Here is a 23,983-nt window from a genome sequence, read left to right as displayed (position 1 = left end):
GTCATGGATTAGATAGACAGTTGAACAGATTATCCGCCCGAGAACGAATAATCAAACAAGAACATCACCATCAGGCATTAGACCAAGAGTTCTCAAGCTATCCAACTTAAACTATAGAACCAAAGCTTTTATTTCCATATAATCATATAACATGAACACATAACATAAACTAGCATATTACATTCCTTTGGCAACCAACTCTCCCTAGTTACCTTGTTATCGATCATTTCTTAATTAAATCCTTCGATGGTCAAACATGCATAACCATGACAACTGGCCTTACTTGGTTACCCTAACCAAACATAACTCCTAACAGTATCATACGAGTAACAAACAAGACCCTACCAGTCTAACATACCAACCAAGTGTCCTAAACTGCACATGCATATCAAGGAGTTATCCTAGTCAACCAACATACTAGTACTCTAATAGTATTTCTATCATACCATGCAAAGGATATACAATAGGATACGTGGCATAATGAAAAACTCACCCGAAACTAACAGTTAAATTCACACACACAAGTCTGCAAAGGAATTAGCCAGTACGATCCACCAAATAACAAGTCACCTGATCAATTGTACTGCCGTGAGCAAAATGAGCTCGTCCCTCTCTACACTCTTTCAATGCATCGGTAACCCGAAGTTAGTTCATTCCTAGAATATTACTTAATAATATTTGATATTACACTTTATTACTACTTTTTAAATTGTTATAACAACCGAATCATCAACCCAAACCCAAATCACCCTTATTATTAGAGTGTTGGGTATGGGCAACGCATTATGAGCGTTTTAGGCGTTATAACGCACAAACACCGCCCCCTTCATCCGTTTTTGGGCGTTATACAACTGCCGTTGCTTCCCGTTGCCGTCTCTACCTTCGTCTAACGCCGTTTCTTTGTTTTATCTAAAAATGCCGGTGTGGACGTTGCCCACACCTACCAACCTTAGAGACCAAAATTAAATTCTAACTAAACCATATTATTTTTTGGTTGTATGATCACCACCCAAGAATAATTGAGATCATAAGGATTCCAAATGCTTTTTAACCTGGACCAAAAAAACAAAAAAAATAATACGTTCACAAAAATAATATATACCATCGTCACATGTTAAACTATTTTTTTTTTTTTTTTTTGCGAAAAAATTAAACATGTTGATTGTTGATGTAGATATTAGGTGGCATGATGGTTGTCTTATGGAGATGGGATGGAATGATGTCAAGCTTGTCATGACCACCTAAACTCCCACATTGGTTGTTTATTGATTTACAAAATGGCAAGGAAAAAATATGAATAATATCATGGCGAAGGAGAAGATACAAAGAAGAGAGAGTGTGTGTGTGGAAAAAAAGAGATTTACTACACACATACATTTATTTTAAAAAATTCAATTTGATATCAAATAATATATATAGGAACTTATCTTTTAGTAAGTCTATATTTATTTATTTTGTTTGGCATATTTTGTTTTGGTAGTAAATATGTGCTATTGGAGAATAAAATAAGTATGTTTTAAAATTAAGTGTTAAACAATACCTTCCTTATCATCACAGCACCGTGATTTATCTTTTCATTGTGATTGCACCAAATATTAATAAATGTCGAAAGATGACATTTACCATTATGTTTGTGGTCACCCATTTAACAAAATAGTTTATGATTATAATTGTCTATCATCCTTGGTTCTGTTTTTGACATCACCATTAAATTTATGGCATGACAATTTAATAATTTTAATACATTTTCAGTATGTTTTTGTTAATATAAATACCCATGAATGAAAATCCACAAAACAACACTTACTAACAATTAGCTATCGGTTAGTAACACAAGGGAAGACCAAGTGAGAGTTGATACAGATAGAAACAACAAATAATCCAGCAATCAATATTGAGAGTTGAGACAAGCCCAAAAATCACCGGAAAATGCTAATTTTATATGTATGCACATATGGTGGGTGTGACAAGTCGCATGTTAATTTTTACACTTATTATTGTCATGCCAAGTGGAATATAGAAGCGGGATTGTTTGGCTTTATTCGTGGTTTTCTTTCTTTTGCGATCGAGATGGCGGGAAATTTTCACTTGCCACCTGATATGGCGTTTCCCGCTAAAACCATTTCCTCTCCAATCACTATATTTCTGCTTCTGCCGCTACCTCCATTTTCATGCCCAACAACCACTACCAAATCTTAGACATCTTTGATCTGCTTTCCCGGTAAAACAACAGAAAATGCCATCAATCGCCGGTGGTAGATCGTCGCCCATGTCAATTGTCGGCGCCGACGTATCTTCGCCTCAGAAACGGCGGTTGAGATCTAATTCAGGTTTATCGGACGATCCTGTTTTCAGTACTCCACCCAAGCCATGCTCTCCGTTGAAAACTAAATCTCCTCGTCGATGCGTCGATGATAGTCCCAATAAAAGTCGAACAAATGTGAGTTTTCGGAATTTCTTAATATGTTACTCGATATATCTTGATACCAAATTCTTAGAATGAAATTAAGTGTACAAGGATTATTTTCAGGTGAATGAAACGGCGTCTACTGATAATATCACGAAAATGAGGAAATCCCCAAAGAAAAAGTTGTTGGATAGTTTCCTGGATAAACCGATCTGGAATCCAACAGGTTATCTCGATTTTCTTTTCATAGTTGAATTACCTAATGTGTGATCAGATCTATGAAATTCGTGCTCATTGGTGCGTATATTCTGAATTAAGCTCTTCTATTATGTAGATTCTGAGCAATTAAGTGCGGTGAAGGAGGCTTTACATGTATCCACAGCTCCATCTGTACCAGTATGCAGAGAGGATGAACAGAAACGGATAGTGGAGTTCTGTAAACAATCCATTGAGCAAGAGAAGGCTGGGAGCTTGTATGTATGTGGGTGCCCAGGGACTGGAAAATCACTTTCCATGGAAAACGTGAAGAAGTCTCTGGCTGTTTGGGCTAAAGAGGTAATCTCCATATGCCTGATTGTTCATTTTGTAATCCCAGTGGAACTAATGCATTTACATAATTACTCACACCATCTAAAAGATGAATATTATAATTAGTGGAATCATGGTTATTGTATCCAGACAGGAGGTCAATTCCCAGAAATTTTGGGCATAAACTGTACCTCTCTCTCAACTACTTCAGAAATTTTCAACAAGGTAAAAACCTATCAATACATAAATATGAATTGGCTCATATGCAACCAACTTAGTGCTTAAAAGCTAATGCTATTGGCAGATACTTGGAAAGAGTCAACCACATAAGAAGGTCCACAATCGTTCTACACCCTTAAGACAAATTCAACAATTATATTCTCAAAAGCAACAGTCATCTGGAACAAAAATGATGTAAGATTATTAGCTACATTTGAAAAATCTATCCAATTATAGCAATGTGAATAGTTATTGATAAATGCTTTGTTAACAGGTTGGTTATTGCTGATGAATTGGATTACTTGATTACAAAGGACCGGGTGGTGCTCCATGATCTATTTATGCTAACAACATTGCCCTTTTCAAAAATTATATTGATAGGTATGATTTTAGATTGTGTTTTCAGTTCAATGCGTTCTTGATTTATCTATGTTTCTCATATTGGATCTTGTTTTACAGGTATAGCTAATGCAATTGACTTAGCAGATCGTTTTCTTCCAAAACTACAATCTCTAAATTGTGAGTTACAATCTCTAAACTAGGTTGCTATTTATTAAATTTAGCCAAATTTTTGGAAATTTTTAATGGACGTTTTCTGTAATTGTTTCTACTAGGCAAACCAATGGTTTTGTCTTTTCGAGCATACACCATGGATCAGATCATCATGATTCTCAAACAACGGCTAATGGTAAATATTCTTTGTTAATCTTTTTAGCACTCTTGATTTTACTTTATTTTTTTTTTGTTTTGAGTTACTCAATTTTCTGTAAAATGTATATATTTTGATGAATGTTTTGTTTCTTCAGGCACTTCCTTACACTGTTTTCCAGCCACAAGCACTGGAACTTTGTGCAAGAGTGAGTAAATTGTACACCACAGTATTATATATTTTCCTTTTAATTTTAATGTAAAAAATTATAAGATTTGACTCAACTTAAATATTGATTGGCAGAAAGTTGCAGCTTCATCTGGAGATATGAGGAAAGCTCTTGGTATCTGCAGGTTGGCATATTCTCCATTTAAAAAAAAATTGTTTTATTGCCTAAAAAGTCTCTTAAGGTTTCATATATTTGGATTAAACTGACGCTTTTATCCTTGGTTTCCAGGGGTGCAATTGAGAGGCTGGAAATAGAGCTCAGAGAATCTACTTCCACTTCAAATCTGTCCTCCATGGTAAACATTTCTTCTATTTAGTCCTTAAATAAATTTGAGAACTGAACTTTGATTTGATATTGATTTTGGTGAATGATATAACTTATTTCTCATATTGTTATAGGTGAGGGTTGACCACATGGCTATTGCTTTATCAAGGGCTTACAAATCACCAATAGTTGACACAATACAATCCCTTCCCCAACATCAACAGGTTTGCTTTCTTACCATATTATTATTATTATTATTATTATTATTATTCCTTCATTAAAAATATTATTCAATCAGTAGTGTTTTATTGATGTCTAACTTCTAAAGTCTTTTTTGGTGTAGATTGTACTATGTTCTGCTGTGAAGCTTTTCCGAAAGGGAAAGAAGGATACAACAATAGGAGAGGTATGCTGATTATATTTTATCTTCAATGACAACACATGTTTTTCTAATTATTAATAAAATTTCCTGTTATATTTGATTGATACAACAGTTGAACAAGTTTTATATAGAAGTGTGCAAGTCAACATTGATACCACCTGTTGGAATAATGGAACTTTCATGCATGTGTAGAGTCCTAGGTGATCAGGTAAACACATCACTTCACTTCTTATCTATTAACTATTAAATGCACTCGTCTTTTTCTTTTTAATAATCCCTATAATTTATATAAATCATTTTTTTGTAGGGAATCCTGAAACTCGGTCAATCTAGAGATGATAAATTAAAGAGAGTCACATTGCAAGTAGAGGAAGCAGACATCATTTTTGCATTACAGGTACAAATAATAAAGACAAGTTTTAGCTTCCTAAACTTTTATATCTTTCATGTATAACAATCATTTAATTACTTTGTCACTCTCAGGGCATCCGTTTCTTTCACAACTGTCTTCAAAACAATCAATGGTTGTAATCTTCTATATCTTGTAAACTGTTCACCAATGATGGATGCATGGAACAACACAACATGAGCTGAACTTCCAAATGTTAACATTTATTCCTTGTTATATTATATATATATAGATGGTGTTATACAAAAGGCAACGCATTACAGAAAACAATTTTTTTTTTTTTTTAATTTGGTCTATAATTCTTTCTGAGGTAATGTTATGCCTAAACCAGTTGGATTGACATAGAGCGTTAGCATACTGTTTTGATGTTTTTAGAAAACCGATTTGTTGTTTTCTTACTTTTATGAAATAATGTTGTTTAATTCATTAGTTTTGTGATTTCAATTAAGAGGTTGAAGATGGTTATGTAATAATTTTGATACAAAACTGCACTTAAGTATTTCATTAAGAGCTGTTGGAATTCATGTGTTGGTATTATTTGCATAAGAAACGACGTTCTAAAAAAATTTGCATAACAAGTAGCTTATTTTTTCAAGTTTCTACACAAACTTGAATTGATAGTTTGATGATAAAATCTCTACAATTCTAAACGGGTGTTTACTCGTGGTTTGATTGTAATTAAATGTTAACGTGTAACATGATTTACAGGACATTGATTATAACAAATTATTTATCAGTAAATATTTTTGAAAAGTTTAACATACAGCATGTTATTATGTTTTCATAACGAACATATAGATAAAGGGATTTTCTAAAAAATTATATTTTTATAGAATATAAAATGCAACTCAAAAACCACGAAAGGACAGTTATTAAAATCAATAGATGCATGCATTTATGTTTCTCCATTAGTCATAGCAATTAATCTTCAATAGATGCGATTACTCAGTGTAATTAGCTGAGTTCAGCTTGATTTGATAACTTAATATTCTAGTGAAAAGCAACAAAATTAAATTTTATGTAACAGAATGTTGTTTAATGTATTTTTAATAGTTTGGTTTAAATATTAGTCCCTCTGTTTTATTTATAATTATTATATGGTATACCGGTCAATTGTCATTTCCCACAAAAAAAACCCGCTTGCTACTAGTTTAAATTGCCAATATGTTAAAAAAAACTTAGGGAATTTGACTTATTAAGGTAATTAAGTATTTCAAATGTTCACATATGGGTAATATTGTTTTTTTTGTACTCATTTACCCAATTAACTTTTTTCATCCGTTCAAAAATAACCAACATTACCGGCTATTACCTGTTTTAGCCGGCAACATTGATTTAGCTGGGTTGAAAACATTTCGTGGAATCTTACGTGACCATTACACCCCTTTCTCATTTAATTAGGGTTCGTCATCGTCAGCTAACACACCTCGATTACCTTCTTCTGTGAGAAATCAATCGATACATCAAATCGACGATTAGGGCTTGAAATTGAAGTTGGAATTGAAGTCGACTGCTGGCATGGCATCCTCATCTACATGTATGTATGTATCTGTAGATTTTCATTACAATGGATTCTTTTCGCCAAACCCATTGGTGTACTTAGACCCCGTAAAAACAAATGTACGTGATGTGGATTTTGGGGGATTTACGTATAAAGAGTTTCTTTTGTGGCTTACGAAATTAACCAATGGAGCCTGTGATAATGTCTACTACTGTATGAGAAAGGAAAGCTTGTGTGAGGGTATTAGAAGAATCGCCTGTGATGCTGATTATTGGGAGTTTGTGGAAACTGTTTATAGTCTGGAGAGTGATAGTCTTCAGAGTGAGTTAGATGTGTACATTGACCACCGAAATGAACCAATTCTTGATTGGGCTGATAACGAGTTATTAGCAGATGGTAAAGGGTATGAGTCGGATTATATGGATGAAGAGGATGACAAGGATTCTGAAGTGACAATGACAATGGAATATGAACATGAATGGGATGATGAAGAGGAACATACTTTTGATAAAATTGTTGGAGACCCATTCTTGGACAAACTTTTAGGGCATATTAGTGATGATGATGAAGAGGAAGCAAACAATGGGAAGCTTAAGGATGTTGTGTTCCCTGTCCATAATGAGAATCAAGAATGGGAGCAAATGGTGCCAGTTTTGGGTATGAAGTTTTCTAATCCATTGGAATTGAAGTTGTGTATCACCAACTATGCAGTCAAAAATGGATATGATTTATGGTATGAGAAAAGTGATCATGAAAGGTTATTGGTAAAATGTTGTAAAGGTAAGACAAATAAACAGGGTAAAGGTTGTCCCTTTAGGTTGTGGGCAACCTGGATGAGCAGTGAAAAATCATTCCAGATTAAATCTATAAATGATATGCATAATTGTGCAAGAGTGTTCAAATTTGGGTCCATTGTTACCTATAAATGGATAGCAAAGCATTTCATGAATCATATACTTCAGAAACCAAAGATGAGTATAAGGAAGTTGAAAGCTAAAGTCAGCAAGAAATTTAATTTGATTGCAAGTGTTGGTCAATGCAGAAATGCAAGGAAGTATGCATTTCAGGAGATAGAGGGTACTTTGAAAGAGCATTATGCAAAAACATGGAGCTATGGAGAAGAGATAAGAAGGACTAACCCTGGATCAACAGTGAAGATGGATGTAGATGTCATGCCTGATGGAACCATATATTTCTCAAAGTTTTATGTATGTTTCAAAGGATTGAAGGATGGATGGATTGAAGGTTGTAGGAGGGTAATTGGACTAGATGGTTGCTTCCTAAAGGGCATATGTAGAGGTCAGTTGCTCTTTGCTATAGGTAGAGATGCAAATAACCATATATATCCCATTGCCTGGGCTGTTGTATCAGTGGAAAGTAAAGAAACATGGAAGTGGTTTATTGACCTTCTAATTGAGGACCTTGGAATGGGAGTTGGGCATGGACTAACCTTGATATCAGACCAACACAAAGTAATCAATTTCTATTATTTCCATCTTTATTTTAGCTTATGTTATGTTTTTGTTGTTTAAGTTTTGTGTCTATTGCTAACAGGGATTACTTGAGGCTGTGAAGGAAAGGGTCCCAGCAGCAGAGCATAGGCAATGTACTAGGCACATATGTGCTAACTTCATGAAAAGGTTTAAGGGCCAACTGTTTAGAAAGCTTTTCTGGTATGCTGCTGCAGCTACTACCCCTGCAAAATTTGAACAACACATGAATGAAATCAAGAAATTAGAGCCACTAGCTTATGACCATTTGATGGAAAGGGACCCTAAAACTTGGAGTAAAGCATTTTTTCAGACTGATAGGGCTTGTGATGCATATGAAAATGGTATATCTGAGAGTTTCAACTCTGTGATTGAAGTTGCCAGGAAGAGACCACTAATCACCATGTTAGAAGAAATTCGAATTTATGTGATGGAGAGGCTTTATAGACAGAAGATTAAGGGGCAATCTTGGGATTTAACCATATGTCCTACCATTAGGCTGAAGTTGTCCAAGCTTAAGGATCTTCAAAGGTAAGTGCTTAAAAATGTTTGTCCTTATATATGTTTGTTTTTTAACATGTGTATATGGACAGGTTTTGGAAAGTAATACCATCTAGTTATCAACAGTATGAAGTCAGACTTGGGTATGATGCATATGTTGTGGATATTGGTAGCAGGACATGTGCCTGCAGAACCTGGCAGTTAACAGGTTACCCTTGTGTGCATGGGTATGCTTGCATTGCAAGCCTCAACAGGGGTGTAGAGGAGTATGTGTCACCATGGTTTACCACATCAATGTACCTAAACTGTTACAGGTATACCATTAACCCACTAAATGGTAGTGACATGTGGCCTCATGTAGACTACATCAGCCCATTGCCCCCCAAAAGGAGAAGGCTACCAGGAAGACCATCAACAAAAAGGAAAAGGGATCAGATTGAGAGGGAAAACCAAGGAAAAAAGCATTCAATCACAAAAAGAGGAAGTGTGATGAAATGCAGCATATGTAGGGAAAGTGGGCATAATAGAACAACCTGTCCTCAGAAACCAATTGGGGAATCATCAAATGCAAGTTCAAAGAAAAAGAAATCCAAGAAAGATGGTATGTTTGATATATTTATTTATATATAACTTGTATAACTTAACATATTTGGCATAACTTAACTTTTCAAGTAATGCAAAACAGGTAAAGTGAAGGTTGCATTTGAAGATAATGCATTGGCACATGAAGTTGATATTGACAGTGACAGTGAAGTTGAAATAGAACCTGAAAGTGATGTTGACTCTTTTGATCTTGAATTTGAAGATGATGTGCAGCCTGAAGTTGAAGATGGAGTAGAACCTGAAGTCCAAGATGGAGTGCAACATGAAGTTCAAGATGAAGTGCAAGCTGAAGTTGAACCTGAAATACATCCTGAAGTTCATGATGCTAACCAAGTTGAAGTTCACCCTGCAGTTCAAGCTGAAGTTGAACCTGAAGTGCAAGTTCAAGTTGAAGATGCTAACCAAATTGTGGGAGGGAAAACAGGGAAGCAGTGATGACAAACCGTATGAATTGGATTAACTTTTGGCTTATTGTACTGTTGTTAATGTTTTTGGCATCTTTGACTGGCATCTTTTAACTTTGGAATCTTTTGGCACATCTTTTGAAAACTAGTTGGAATAGCTTAAATGCATGTTTAAGTGTGTAGTGTTTAACTTTTTGCACATCTTTTGGGTGTAATGAATGTCTAACTATGTTATGTAAAACTTTTGACACATCTTTTGAAGTCAATGTTCCCTGGAATGTTTATAATGTATTACCACCTTTTGCACATCTTTCTAATACCATTTGTATTGTTTATAATTTATTACCATCTTTTAGAATATCAATTGTAATCACAATTCCATTATAGTGTAATCACAATTCCATTACATTGTTTGAACAATGTAATTCCAATGATTCACAATAACATTACAAGTTTTGCACACTACCATTCCAATGATTCAATTACAATGATTCAATTCCATTAAAATGTTTATTACTATCTTTTATACTACCAAGTTTAATAACAATTCCATTACAATGTACAATTCCATTCCAATGATTGAATATAACCTTTTTCATTGAAAACATCACAAAAGCATACATAATTTAGTCATACTACATCATAATACATAATTTAAAACAACATTTTGACATACAAGAGAAACAAGAAAATTAATGCAAGTCTATGTGTAAACAATTTCCAATTGACTTTGTCAAGTTCTTGTTTATTCTTGTTCTTCTCTTCTTCAATCTTCATCCTGCATATGCTGATTTCATTCTCCAAGGTACAAATTTTCAAGGTAAGATTGCAGCTTTCTTCTGCTTTCATCCTGTAATGCCCTCTTCCATCTTTCCTCCCTTCATCCTCATCCAACCATTGCCAAAATTTACAGCTTGGACTTTTTCCATTCTTCAAGAAATTTATAAAAACATGTTAAATTGAAGGATGAAGAAGAAGTAAAAAAATATGAATTACCAGTGAGTTTTGACAAACTCTGAATTTCCTTCCAGGATTGTCTGGGGTTCTTGATGTCTTCATACGAGATGGCAAGTCGTAATCACATGGATGATCTGGTTGCAATTCGTCTTGTCGTTTGGAAGAAAAGGATGAGGAAGAAGATGTCATCGATCGATCTAGGGTTTTAATTAATAAGCAGTCGTATCTCACCCTTCTTATAATGTAAACACTTCTCAATGCCACGTAGGTGATGAGTATTGCAGCGTACAAGCCACGTAGATGCCACATCACCCAAAACCTACAATAGCCGGTAAAGTTGGTTATTTGTGAACGGGTGAAACAAGTTAGTTGGGTAAATGAGTACAAAAAAAACAATATTACCCATATGTGAACATTTGAAATACTTAATTACCTTAATAAGTCAAATTCCCAAAAACTTATTGTAAAAAAACTTACCCACAACAGTTCCTCTCTGAATCATCAAAAGTCATATTGTTCAAAAAATCAAGAGTTCGAAAGGTCATTTTTCTAAAAAGCAAGGGTCCGAAATGTTATATATATATAAGGGGCCACAGACTGGGATGGATACCGGCCACGAAATTAGGTCTGTAATCCTCATTCCAGACTAGTTGATCATTTAAGATGAAAAAGATTGTTTTCTTTAACTTTATTATATTATAAAATGGCTAGTTTAGTCGATTTCCTATTTTAATATTATCACAATCTATTTATTATACATAGTACAGGCAATCAATTACCGAGTCATTGAATTCGTGAATACCTCCTTTTCTGTTTTATAACAAAATTTTATTTCAACAATTAATTTATTAGTAGTATTATACTATTTTTCTTTTCAAGATTCATAAAATATTATCATATTCCGTAACTGATAAGCCAAGGAACTTTCCAAAATAGAGTTATGGTATGGTCAATTGACTTGAGGCGCAGTTAATTCACATTCACTTAACTGGACAGACACAGCACGAGATAAACGACTCATGCACAAGCACTACAGCCCTAGCCACTTTGCACTTCAATTGCGAAATATAAAATCCGCAGAATCTCTACAGTTGCAGCAGTCGTCCTCTATGTAAGAAAAAGACACCAAACACATAAGCCTCCATCTCCGTCCAATGTTCTGACTATCAATGGAAACCCTAGCTATCTCCCACCGCCTTCTCCCGCCCTCTATCCACCGTTCCTCCATTAACCCTCGTCTTTCCTCCCTCCCTCCCTCCATCGCTCTTTCCAGCGCCACCTCTCGTTCCTTCACTCTCAGATGCTCTGCTCGATCTCCAACTGCATCAGGTACTCTTTCTCTTACTTCCACTAATTTTGCATTAATTCACATCCTCAATTTGATAGCCTCATTGCCTTCTCATTTTCGACAAATCCTGGTTTGCTACTTTAGTTGCTTATGTTAATTCCTCGTGGAAACATCTTGACAGTCTTGGTTCGAATTCATCAAAGGAGTTGGAGAGTAGATGATAAAACTATGGACGAGTTGAATTGATATCTTATTCACAAGTATGAATAGGAGAATTACAGATGAGACTATTTTATATATTATCATGTCATGTCATCATTAACAACCCAATCCAACTACGTGACTGCTACCAAAACTGTTACATTACATCATTGTTTCCTGACTCCTGAGATTAACAACAAGGAATAGCATGCAGATCAACATGACCCTTTTGCTCTGAAAAATATGGTTGATTTGTGGAACTATTGCCTTGATGCATGCTTTAGGTTATATAGGGACTTTAATAGCTTGCTAACTACCTGAATGCTACCAAAGCTGCTACATTAGATCACTGCCCTTATATGTTTAACATAATTTCTTTTCTTAATTCTTTCATTTACTTGATTTGATTTGGGATTGATATTGTTTTGGCAGTCGACCATTCAGTGAAATTCAAGGAAGCTGCAAAGGATGGGAATCTGATTCCATTATACAGGTCAATATTTTCCGATCATCTGACTCCAGTTCTGGCTTACAGGTGTCTGGTCAAAGAAGATGATCGTGATGCACCAAGTTTCTTATTCGAATCTGTTGAACCAGGCTTAAAAGCTTCCAATGTTGTGAGCACCACTTCTTTTCTTAATCCTACTAAAATGATCTTCCAATTTTTTTATTGATTTTGTTTTATACATGTTAAAGTAGCGGATTTATCTTGTTAGGGGAGGTACAGTGTGATTGGAGCTCAGCCTACAATGGAAATTGTGGCAAAAGAGAATATGGTTACAGTTATGGACCACCATGAAGGGAGGAAAACAGAGGAGTTTGTTGAGGATCCCATGGTTGTTCCTAGGAGGATAATGGAACAATGGAAACCTCAAAGAATTGATGAGCTCCCTGATGCCTTTTGTGGTAAGAATAAGATTTTGAGATAGGGAAACTTGCAGAAAATAGCAACATACTTCCAATTCTTTACTCATAAAAGCAACGTACTTACATTTCTTTATCAATAATAAAAATATGTAAAAAATAATGTTCAATAACATTATTTATGTAGTTTCCAATTTCTGTAAATACAGGTGGGTGGGTTGGTTATTTCTCTTATGACACAGTGCGATATGTAGAGAAGAAAAAAATCCCATTTTCAAATGCACCAGAGGATGACAGGAACCTTCCGGATGTTCATCTTGGCCTTTATGATGATGTCATTGTGTTTGACCATGTTGAAAAGGTTTGACCATGATAATATATTAACATTATCAACTTAGGCCTTCTTCTATAATGCTACTGGTTATTATTTTTTTAATATGTAAAACACACAGAAAGCGTATGTTATACATTGGGTGCGATTGGATCAATATTCTTCTGTAGATGAAGCTTTTAAAGATGGAACAGACCGATTGGAGGCTTTAGTGTCTAGAGTTCATGATATTGTTCCGTGAGTACTACAATTTTAAATAAAAAGTCAAACTTAATTTTTTTTCTGATTTGACTTTTGACTTGTGTACACAGACCAAGACTTTCTCCAGGGTCAATTAAGCTGTATACCAACCTATTTGGGCCTTCTTTGAAAAACTCAAACATGACAAGTGAAGCATACAAGGAAGCAGTTTTACAGGCTAAAGAACATATTTTGGCTGGGGATATATTTCAGATTGTGTTAAGTCAACGTTTTGAAAGGCGTACTTTTGCAGATCCATTTGAAATTTACAGGGCACTCAGAATCGTGAACCCCAGTCCATATATGACTTACTTACAGGTTGTCTGCTCTTTTGAAACCTGTAATTGGTATTTTATCTTTTAAAAGACACATATTACAAGCTATTTATGTGATGATGTGTTGTGTTTTATGCACCCAGGCTAGAGGGTGTATCCTTGTTGCTTCAAGTCCTGAAATTCTTACCCGTGTCAAGAAGGTAATAATAATAATAATAATAATTAACATTTCCATTCCTACAAGGCAACCAAACTGTTATAAATTTTGTGTTTTGTTGACAGAGAAAAGTTACAAATAGACCCCTTGCTGGGACGATCAGGAGAGGGAAGACACCCAAAGAAGACTACATGTTGGAAAATCAACTTCTTCACGATGAAAAACAATGTGCAGAGCACATCATGCTTGTTGATCTAGGAAGAAACGATGTTGGCAAGGTCTGCTTCTTTTCCTTTTTCTTTTAAAAAAAAAAAAAAAACTATATTATTATTATTATAATTAAAGAGTAATGCCATTTGCATATTGGTTAGGTTTCAAAAGCGGGTTCTGTTAAAGTAGAGAAGCTGATGAACGTGGAACGATATTCTCATGTGATGCATATAAGCTCGACAGTGAGCGGAGAGCTTCTTGATGAGTTGAGCAGTTGGGATGCTCTTCGTGCTGCATTACCTGTTGGAACAGTCAGTGGTGCCCCTAAGGTGATGTTTCTAAATCATTCATTCTTCTCTTTCTCTACTTTTCATCATTATTTATAATTACTCAAACAAATATATAAATAGGTGAAAGCGATGGAACTGATTGATCGGTTGGAGGTGAATAGGCGTGGGCCATATAGTGGTGGGTTTGGAGGGATCTCATTCACAGGAGACATGGACATTGCTCTGGCATTGAGAACGATTGTGTTCCCTACAGCAGCACGTTATGATACAATGTATTCGTATAGGGATGTGAATAAGAGGCGGGATTGGGTGGCTCATCTTCAGGCGGGGGCGGGTATAGTGGCGGATAGTGATCCTGGTGATGAGCAGAGGGAATGTGAGAACAAGGCTGCGGGTCTTGCACGTGCTATTGATCTTGCTGAGTCATCATTTGTTGACAAATGACATGAGACCGGTTTGAGAGTCCAGTCTTTCAGGAGTAAAAGCCATTTTCAAGCTTTTTGGCATTCATGGTTTTAGCTCATGAGTATTGAGTCATGACATAGCATAACAGCTAAATGCTCCTCATTTTTCATCTTTTTACCAATTTAATCTATGCAACTGATAGAAACTAGACTAAATTACATAAATCGTCCCTACGGTTTCATCTGCTTTGCGATTTTTGTCCCTAAAAGAATGTTAAACTTTGTTTTGTTGCGTATTTGTCGACATGTATTATTACTAACTTAAATAAGAAAAATCTGGGTCACATCTGCCCTTATCCCTTCTCTCCATTACCTTCAACCAGTCGTACCCACCATCAGTGATCTCCACCCGCGTAGCCATGTGTATACCCTAGGTTCTCTTGTAGTTGTGATGGATTTGTAAACACAAAATCTTCTTCTAGTTTCTTTCTTTTAATCATTTTCATCCATAGGATTATGCAATTGATGATTGCTATTTGCTATGCTGAGATGGGTTGAAGATGAATTATTTATAACTGATGATGATTGATGATTGCTATTTACATGTAAACACCTTCAAGTTCGTTAACGTTCTTGTAACTTGTTACAAAAAAAGAAACCAAAACATTACAGACTTAATGTTTTCCATGCTAATCTAGATACAAAAAGAAAAGGAGGTGGGGGTAATGGATTTGGTTTTATAAAATGATAAATAACAAATAAATGATAAAAAAAATCTGAAAATGAAATCTATAAGGTAAAACTGTCTTTTTTATGTTTGGTAGGGACAAAACATGCAACAATGAGAAGTTTAAAGAATTGTCCCAGCCGGAAAAATTCTTTTAGACATAAAAAAGACGGTTTATGTAATTTACTCTAGAAAGTAGAAACTATGCAATCAATTTTCAGCCATTTGGTCCTAAAACGAATCATCATTGCATGTTTCGTGTAAAAATACCCACAAGACCTACTTCATTACTTAAACTGGTGGAAAAATAGGTAAAACATTGTCTAAACTTAAGGTGTAGAACATCATACGAAATTAATTTGTAAAAAAAAAAAAATTAAAAGATGTACCTAAACACGTTACAAAACCTCAAAACAACAGATTGACAGCCAATAACCAGAATCAAGGGAGCAACATCTTGACATCAACATACATAATTGGCTTCTCCTGCCAGATTCGCCATTTAACAATTTCAAAACTATCTGTGTGATCTTACACTTACACGGTGCTCTTCATCCTTCCTTCTGTGGTCACGAGACCCAGATTCCCTCCTACTTCTGTCACCTTCTCTTCGATACGATTCCGATTCCGATTCCTGCTTCGTCCTTTTCTCCTTCCTCCTATCACCATCTTCATCGGAATCATACCTCCTTGGTTTTACTTTTTCCCCATTCCCATTCCCATGTTTCAATCTTCTGTCACTGCTTCTTCTGGTGTCTTCATCTCTTGCATTTGTATCTGTTCGTTTCTGGTACCTCTCTTTCTCAACATTCAAACTTTTTGCATCTTTGTCATGCATTCGATTTGATGGGCCTGGGCCTGGGCCTCCTCTTTCACTCCTTGTTGGGTCTTCAAACTTGTCATTCTCCCACCTTGAATTCTTAGCATCTTGAGGACCCCAACCCGTGTTTGCAGCTCTCTGAATTCAAACCCAAAACAAAGAGAAAGAATCAAAGTAAACTAATGTCCAAACAGGATACAATATTAATAGATTATCTTTGTTACTTCTTACTTGCTCATTATGAGAGAACTTGCATCCAGCGCCACGCGTACAATCACCTCTCTGAAAAGCACGACACACTCCTCGTGCCTCTCGTTTCTTCTGTTCCTCCTCTTCATCTTCTTCTTCTTTCTTTTTGTATTTAGTAACATGATCAACTCTTATAGTACGCCCAAGAACTTGTGCACCATTCAGATTATCTGCAACTCAACAATCAATTCAGAATTCAGATAGATAGATAGATAGATATAAATTCAGAATTCAGATAGATAGATAGATAGATAGATAGATAGATAGAGAGACCAACCTACAGCAAGAATTGTACTTCTCTGATCCTCATATGCAACAAAAGCAAAACCTTTCGATTTTCCAGTTCCTTTGTCTCTAACAAGATTCACATCGACAATCTCACCATACCTATATCATGTTACTAACTAGGTTAACAAAATGTTCCACTTTCATGAATGTCAGTTAAAACAGGCAGCAACATAATCAATTTTGACTTCAAAAGCTTACAAGATTATCATCAGTGTTCTACAGAACATAATCAAACTACTAATCCATGGCGTATATAAACACAGGTTATGTATAGGTGTGTCTAAAGGTGTGTATAAGCTTCAAAGAATCGTCTCCTGTTAGGAGACTAGTACAGGAGACAAGTACTAGATTCATGCCCTAATTCATGATGTCGATCATATCATAATAGGTGGATTTGAGCACTGACATCGATGCTTCCAAAGAAAACTACTACTTCATACAACCATGAACGAACAAACAAGCAATCTTCACATGATTCTCCTATAGATAACTTTTTTTCATTATTCAAACTAAGATTAGGAAACTTACTGAGCAAAAACGGCAAGAAGATCGCCTTCGGTGAGATCAAAGGGAATACCCCCAACATACACATAAGCTGAATCTTTATACTTGGCATGCCATGAAGCATCCTCGGAAATACCTAATGAGGCTTCCTTTGAATTTATGTTCTGAATACGCTTCACTAATGTCAGTGGATTCATACTTCTAACCGCTTACGAACGCAGATTTGATAACCAGTATTCGCTTATGTAGTTGAAAAGCGTAGGCGAATTCAGAACACTGATCCAATTATAAACCCTAACGCTATGTTCCGGTGACCGGAGAGAGATGAAAGAAAAAAAATAGTGTAAGAGAGAAATGAAAATAAAATTATATTTTTAAATTCATTTAAATCTTAAAATAAACTTTTTCGACAGTGAAAAATGAAAAAAAAATTATTTTCAAAATTCGAATATTCATAATTTTCATAGGAATTCCATTTGAATCGTAACAATGATTTTTCATGAAAATGTTACACTTCAATTTGGATGTTGGGTAATTATACTTTTTAGCTCCAAAATAGATTAGTAGGTGAAAAATATGAAAAAAAACTCAACTTCGTTTTAAATTTTGCATATAAAATTAAATTCAGCTGAAATTTTTTTATTTTGTTCTTTGTAACATGAGTTTTTCATATACATATTCTACTCCCATGTTAAGAAAGTCATTTTTTTAGGATAAAAGTAACTATTCAGTAGAAATATTAAAACAAAAAAAATTCATATGAACTTTATAACAATCATTGTACAATTTGGCTTCCCATGATGGCGTACAAAAATCTCAAAATTAATTTTTTTTTTAAAATTCACAGGTGTTAGCTTGCTGCGAAAATCTAAAAAAAAACATTTTCGTAGGCTACCTATATTTTTGTAGATAATAGCCTGTAAAAATTATGACTATTTTGATATTTTTTTTCATTTTTATGGCTGTTTTATAAAAAAAACTTTGGAAAAAAACTATTATGATATTTTCTCTTTAAAATATATTTATATTCTTTTAGATATAATTAAATAAAACACACATTAAAAATATATTTCTATTCTTTTAGATATAATTAAATAAAACACATCAAATAAAAAACCCATCAATTATTTTCGCCGTTTTAACATCAAAATACATATTTTGGTATATAAAACTTTCTAAATTATATAATTTTTAAACTTAAATTTTTATATTTGACATATTTAACTCATAATTAAAGTATCCCAACCCAAGTGTCTAGGTAGTCTAAAAATATTAAGCATGTTATGAATTATTACAAGTATTTTTTTTTTCTTAAAAAAATGTTTTTTCATAAGGTTTTACTTATTAAGGTTTTAACGAAACATAATAAAATTATCATTTAAAGGGAAGTGTTATTTGGTGAATGACTATTCATATTCCCCCGTTACTCTCTATAATCAGTGAATATTATAACAAACATTATTATGAGTTTTAGATAAGGGTGACAAATCGGACCATCGTGTCGTGTTTTTGTCTGACACGACACGACACGACAATGTTTTATGTAACACGAACACGACACGATACGATATCGTGTTTTTTTTAACCAACACGAAAACGAACCGATTAAAAAACGACAAACACGACACGACACGACAAAGATAACATAATAAAAAATTAGTTTATTTAATTAGTATTTAATCATACATAACACGCAAAACACGAAAAACACGAAAAACACGACAAATAAATATTAAATCGTGTCAATTTCGTGTAAAATTTTAAACACGAACACGACATCGTGTTTTTTACACTTAACACCAACACGAATTCGAATTTCAGTTTCGTTTCAATTTCGTTTCGTGTCGTGTATTTTTATCGTGCCGTGTCAACAATTGTCACCCCTAGTTTTAGAGTATAGTTATGCATCACTATAATGAACATTCTTAACATACCTCACCTTTTAAATTATTTAGTATAAATAGTGAGTATTATATATTATAAAGTTTAGTTGTTTTTACCACAAATAATGAAATAAAGTTCTTTACGATCTTATTTCATACATCGTTTTTTAATTTAACTTCATATTTTGAGGGTGTTTGACTTTGCTTTTAAAATGACTTTTGGGACATTTGGCTTTTTCAAAAAGTCAAAAGTTTAAAAAGTTGTTTGGTAATTGAAAAAGATCTTTTAAATTAGCTTTTTGAGAAGAAGAAAAATGAGGCTTTTAAAAAGTCACGGATGTGTGACTTTTGGCAACTTTTGCCTTTTTTCCCTTTCCCTCTTTAAAAGTTTAAACAAACACATTTTAAAACTATCTTTTGGAAAAAGAAATGAATCAAAAAGTTATTTTCTAAAAAGGACTTGTCTGAAAAGCTATCCAAACACCCACTTTATAACAACAACAAACCCCAAATTAATGCCCAGTTACTTTTAGTGAAATAAGAGGCAGCCCACAGCCTTTTGATAATTTGTTGGTGAAAATCTGAAGCGAGAAACAGAAGACAGAAGACATATGAAGCCCCCTGCCCCCTGCTTACTGTTGCCGTGGATTTGCTGCCGCCGACTCCTGCGTCCGACTACCTTCTCACCGGCCGGCGATTTCGAACTATCACAATGAAACAAGTAAACAACTCAGTCCTATTTAGGCTATTACTTATTGTCAGGTTATTTCAAATTTTCATTATTTGTCATTGTGTTGATAAACTAAAAACTAAAAATTAGGTTTATTTAATTAGGGACTTAGGGTTAATAGTTAGCTATTGTTTGTTGTTGAAACTTGAAATCAAGTTTTTAGATGAATTCTTTTAATTAAGTCCTTGTTAGGGTTTTTAAATTATTTGTAATTTTATTGAAAACTTGAAAAAACTTGAAATTAGCAATTAGGTGTATTTCATTGGGCTTAGCATTTAGTTATTACTTTTGAAACATGAAATTAAGTTTGTTTTTGGAACTTGAAACTAGTTATTGTTAATGAAACAAGTAAAATTAAGTCCTTTTTTAGGGTTAGTACTTAGTTATTACAGATTTCTATTTGAATAATGGTTTGATAGTGGAAGAAGATAAATATGCCTCAATGTAATTTGTAATATAAATAATAACTAGTTGAAGATATGTTATTACAAGGAAAATTATTGGTTTAAATTTGGCATAAAAAAACAAAAAATCCTTATTTGGGGCAAGCAAACCGACCTGTATAACCCGAACCCGAAAAATCCTATTATATATTACGCTGTAAAAAGATTTCTGTTGAATTTTTTTTTTCTGGGTCATGGTAACAATCTCTCATCCTTAATCTGTAACTTTTGCATAGTTCCATTTTGGGCTCCTGCTTTGTTGTTGTGTATTTCTGTTTTCATCCTAAACAATGAAACCTCAAATTAACTTTTTCCACAGAAGATACATATGTAATATTTAATCAACGATCTTCTAAAACTCATAACAAATGTTCCTAAAAGAACCTATATACAATGAATCAGTGTCCCTCAAAAACTCACAAGTGCTCCTCAAAACTGATAAGTTGGTATAAATCGCGTTGACAACGCCACATCGGTCAACATCAGTTCCTTTTCAATTGATGGAAGCTACAGATTTGATTTTTAAGCAATATTGGTTTGTTATAACACTAACACCAACTTCTTTTGGTGGAAGATGGCCCGATATTCATCAATCACTGATTTTTTATTTTTTATTATTATTATTTTTTTTAGAGAGAAATTCCTTTGGATTCATATTTTTTTCAACTTATGAAGATTTTCTAAGCAGCAAAGTTGTTTCTTCTGTTTTAGAATGTTCTACTCTAGATGTAACACATGGTATTATTTTCCCAAATGCTAAAAGATATGGATTTTAAATTAATAATAAAGTAACATCTTTTTAGTTTTGTTGTCTTCTAAGTTTTTATGATGTAATGTTTATCAACTTGAAAATGAAATTAGCTTCCTTAGACTATAGGGTAGAAATTTTGTAAAACTACTTTTACTATTTCAGGTATTTTCAAACTTTTGATCATAATGACATGATGCCATTCTATATATATATATATATATATATATATATATATATATCTTATATATATATACAAAAACCTCATTGCTTGAGAACCCTCCATTTAAAATGAGAGGATGTTTAGAGGTTGACATGTGGGCAGCCTCCGTATCAGCAAAAAGATCTAGGTGGATGTCACATGTTGGCTAAGTGGCGGTACACATCAGCCGAATATCTTTACATATAAGCATGGATAGACTCCATTTGGATTTTGTACATTGAATCATCAATCCATATCAGCTTTCCACTTCTTAAAAACATCAGTTGCAAGCTGACCTCCTTTACTTCTCCACCGCCCCTTCCACTTCCTTCTTTCATGCCACGTTTCTTCCAAATTAACACCGCTTCTGTCAAATTAAAGAGATGGCTTCACCGTTAATTCACCAATAGTTTACTTCTACCGAGAAGGACATGATCCATTTTTCCTTTAAATCAATCGCCTCGATTCCATTGTCCCATTAAGAAAAGACACAAGAAACTGAACGATTGAAGGTCTCCTTCTTTTCCTCTTCCTCTCATCCTGTTGATGATCGACCATCGGCATCGCAACGACCTCGCGTCGCTGCCTCAATTCCCCTCCACCAGTCGACCATCTCATTGCAGGCCAACCACCATCATAGATTCATATAACATCAGCTTTTTTTTATTGATCAAGTCCAAAATTCATGAACGAAGAGTTCAAGGTCATGAGAAATTGGTAATCTAATCTCCAATGGTTCATCTTCTTATTATAATTTGAAATTCTGCTTGGGATTTTTAGTTGAGTTAGCTACCAGTCTCAAAAATCTAATTTTTACTTCATATATGGTTAGTTTTTTGAAATAACAACTTCAAGTTGTTTACACCTCCTTTTCTTCTATACTCTTTTAGATTGTTTAAGATTTAAGGTTCGGTCGCTTCTTCTCCGTTTTTCCGTTTGACTTTTCTTTGGAACCCAAATGACTTTCAACACTGATAAAGTGGCCATTCTTTCTGCTTTTTATTTCCGATTAGCTGTTTTCATTTTTTGGAATTAGTAATAATCAAAATTACCTTTTGAAGCATTACATGTCTATCGATTATACAAGAAGCGACTTCATTATGGCATATGTGTCATTAGAAATTGTAATCGAAGCTTTCTGAGTATTCCCTTTTTTCTGTTAAACTGATCAAACGTGCAAGTTTTCAACTCGGTTTGTGTGAATTCTTATGCATTTTTTATGAGCTCATGTCGGATGCCAATAACATGTTTGTTGAAATGCCTCAAAAGAAATTTCATATCTATGAACACATTAATTAGTGGATATGCTCTTATTAGTTGCAAATTATCTCCTATCTTCATCTTCTTATTTGAATTTTGGGTTCTTGGTTTTACTTTCTTATTTATTTTTTAATATTTGATTTCCTAGGTGAGTTTCATGGAGTAGGGGAGGTTGCAATCGATGATGTCAAAGAAAATGAAGAGTGTTGCACTACTTCCGACACAACTTTGCGGTTTCTGCCTTCCAGTACTTTGATTATTCATATAGTGTAATGGAAATTAGTTATTTAGAAATAATCAAATTTTCTAGCTATTAACGTAGTTAATATGATTGTACCCTAAATGTTTTTAGTTCTTTAATGATTTATTTTTCTTTCAATCGACCATAAAATGCAAATTACATAAAGTCGGCATGTGTATTTTACAGGAGGAAACATGATTCGTTGATGTTGTGAAGGTATGCCTCTTCTTCCATCTTTTCATTTCAAGTGTTTAACAATTAACAAATATTTTACATACTATTTAGGAATATTTCATTTTGCGTTTTTTTTGTATAGTTTTAGTGTTCATGCATTTTTTATTATCACTTTTGATTACTGTAAAGTCGAAATCTAACTTCAGTTTTTTCTTGGTTTCGTGGTCATGTTTACATGATAAGGAAATAAAACATATGTGCAAAAAAGTTTAACTATTGTAGTTGATAATGTTCGTACTAATTTCTTTGGGACATAGTGTTTATATGATTTTATGTAAAAAGTTATTTTTCTGCAACTAAAATTCAATTAAATATAACTATTGGGTTGGATACCATATCCTATTGTTGTATGGATCAACTGGGAAGGAAGAACTGGAAATAACATTTGATTTGCTGGCTGCATGTGAGTTCGTTGTAAGTATTGTCTCTTCAAACTCTCAAAATATATAGTTTGATCTTTTCTTTCTAAAATAGGATAAATTTTTTGGGTAATTTCTAAGTTTTCTTTACTGTTGATTGCGACAATGTATTTGTTTTATATATTTTTTATACCATCATGCTTATTTCAAATATGTGAACATCTCTGAATATAGTATTTATGTAGTTATGAGCTTGGAAGCACGAGTACACAAGATGATGGTTTATTTCAATTCTTATTGTTATTTCATCGTACTTCCAACAAAAATATTTGCAGGCAATGTACCTTGGTCTTTAGCCGTTATAGCAATGTATTTTAACTAAAATATTACGCCATTCGTGGGCCGTGCTTAGCACGGCCTGTTAACATTGCTAGTATATATATATATATATATATATATATATATATATATATATATATATATATTAATGAT

At 33.9% G+C, this 23,983-nt stretch overlaps 3 protein-coding genes and 1 long non-coding RNA gene across 4 annotated transcripts; 3 read left to right on the top strand and 1 right to left on the bottom strand.

Annotated features, from left to right (window-relative positions):
- The first annotated feature begins 2,099 nt into the window (after positions 1 to 2,099).
- On the top strand, positions 2,100 to 5,611 carry LOC145137665 (cell division control protein 6 homolog B-like). Its single transcript, XM_079071792.1, has 16 exons — positions 2,100 to 2,440; positions 2,531 to 2,633; positions 2,742 to 2,962; positions 3,086 to 3,160; positions 3,240 to 3,349; positions 3,429 to 3,535; positions 3,614 to 3,673; positions 3,769 to 3,842; positions 3,961 to 4,011; positions 4,107 to 4,156; positions 4,261 to 4,327; positions 4,431 to 4,520; positions 4,640 to 4,702; positions 4,791 to 4,886; positions 4,986 to 5,075; positions 5,162 to 5,611. Exons 1-16 carry the CDS (start codon positions 2,237 to 2,239, stop codon positions 5,207 to 5,209), a joined length of 1,509 nt encoding a protein of 502 aa, XP_078927918.1. The 5' UTR covers positions 2,100 to 2,236; the 3' UTR covers positions 5,210 to 5,611.
- Positions 5,612 to 11,552: 5,941 nt separating this feature from the next.
- LOC145137256 (anthranilate synthase alpha subunit 2, chloroplastic-like) lies at positions 11,553 to 15,159 on the top strand. The gene is made up of 10 exons (XM_079071399.1): positions 11,553 to 11,872; positions 12,465 to 12,649; positions 12,749 to 12,938; positions 13,106 to 13,257; positions 13,349 to 13,464; positions 13,539 to 13,785; positions 13,886 to 13,942; positions 14,025 to 14,177; positions 14,271 to 14,438; positions 14,520 to 15,159. Exons 1-10 carry the CDS (start codon positions 11,713 to 11,715, stop codon positions 14,841 to 14,843), a joined length of 1,752 nt encoding a protein of 583 aa, XP_078927525.1. The 5' UTR covers positions 11,553 to 11,712; the 3' UTR covers positions 14,844 to 15,159.
- A 638-nt stretch (positions 15,160 to 15,797) lies between these two features.
- Positions 15,798 to 17,735, bottom strand: LOC145135627 (RNA recognition motif (RRM)-containing protein). The gene is made up of 4 exons (XM_079069879.1): positions 17,416 to 17,735; positions 16,877 to 16,986; positions 16,582 to 16,769; positions 15,798 to 16,488 (listed from the first exon to the last, which is right to left on the bottom strand). Exons 1-4 carry the CDS (start codon positions 17,586 to 17,588, stop codon positions 16,048 to 16,050), a joined length of 912 nt encoding a protein of 303 aa, XP_078926005.1. The 5' UTR covers positions 17,589 to 17,735; the 3' UTR covers positions 15,798 to 16,047.
- Positions 17,736 to 19,816: 2,081 nt separating this feature from the next.
- On the top strand, positions 19,817 to 23,036 carry LOC145140700 (uncharacterized). The gene is made up of 2 exons (XR_013722243.1): positions 19,817 to 19,995; positions 22,806 to 23,036. It is a non-coding gene; the product is annotated as an uncharacterized LOC145140700 (long non-coding RNA).
- The last annotated feature ends 947 nt before the right edge of the window (positions 23,037 to 23,983 follow it).

Source organism: Lactuca virosa, chromosome 9 (genome assembly GCF_052849685.1).
Source record: "Lactuca virosa cultivar CGN04683 chromosome 9, Lactuca_virosa_CGN04683_v6, whole genome shotgun sequence".
In the NCBI taxonomy this organism is placed as follows: Eukaryota; Viridiplantae; Streptophyta; class Magnoliopsida; order Asterales; family Asteraceae; genus Lactuca; species Lactuca virosa.
The sequence above is the reverse complement of the archived record's forward strand: the minus strand, read 5'-3'. Positions and strand labels throughout refer to the sequence as shown.

What these genes read in the sequence shown, in the direction of transcription:
- LOC145137665 (XM_079071792.1), top strand. Translation starts at nt 2,237, where the DNA reads ATGCCATCAATCGCCGGTGGTAGATCGTCGCCCATGTCAATTGTCGGC. An exon ending in TGGCTGTTTGGGCTAAAGAG is followed by an intron (nt 2,963 to 3,085) that starts GTAATCTCCATA and finishes TATTGTATCCAG; the next exon opens with ACAGGAGGTCAATTCCCAGA. An exon ending in ACATCATTTTTGCATTACAG is followed by an intron (nt 5,076 to 5,161) that starts GTACAAATAATA and finishes TGTCACTCTCAG; the next exon opens with GGCATCCGTTTCTTTCACAA.
- LOC145137256 (XM_079071399.1), top strand. Translation starts at nt 11,713, where the DNA reads ATGGAAACCCTAGCTATCTCCCACCGCCTTCTCCCGCCCTCTATCCAC. An exon ending in TCGATCTCCAACTGCATCAG is followed by an intron (nt 11,873 to 12,464) that starts GTACTCTTTCTC and finishes TTGTTTTGGCAG; the next exon opens with TCGACCATTCAGTGAAATTC. An exon ending in GCTTAAAAGCTTCCAATGTT is followed by an intron (nt 12,650 to 12,748) that starts GTGAGCACCACT and finishes TTATCTTGTTAG; the next exon opens with GGGAGGTACAGTGTGATTGG.
- LOC145135627 (XM_079069879.1), bottom strand. Translation starts at nt 17,588, where the DNA reads ATGAATCCACTGACATTAGTGAAGCGTATTCAGAACATAAATTCAAAG. An exon ending in CTTCTTGCCGTTTTTGCTCA is followed by an intron (nt 16,987 to 17,415) that starts GTAAGTTTCCTA and finishes AACATGATATAG; the next exon opens with GTATGGTGAGATTGTCGATG. An exon ending in AGTTCTCTCATAATGAGCAA is followed by an intron (nt 16,489 to 16,581) that starts GTAAGAAGTAAC and finishes GTTTGAATTCAG; the next exon opens with AGAGCTGCAAACACGGGTTG.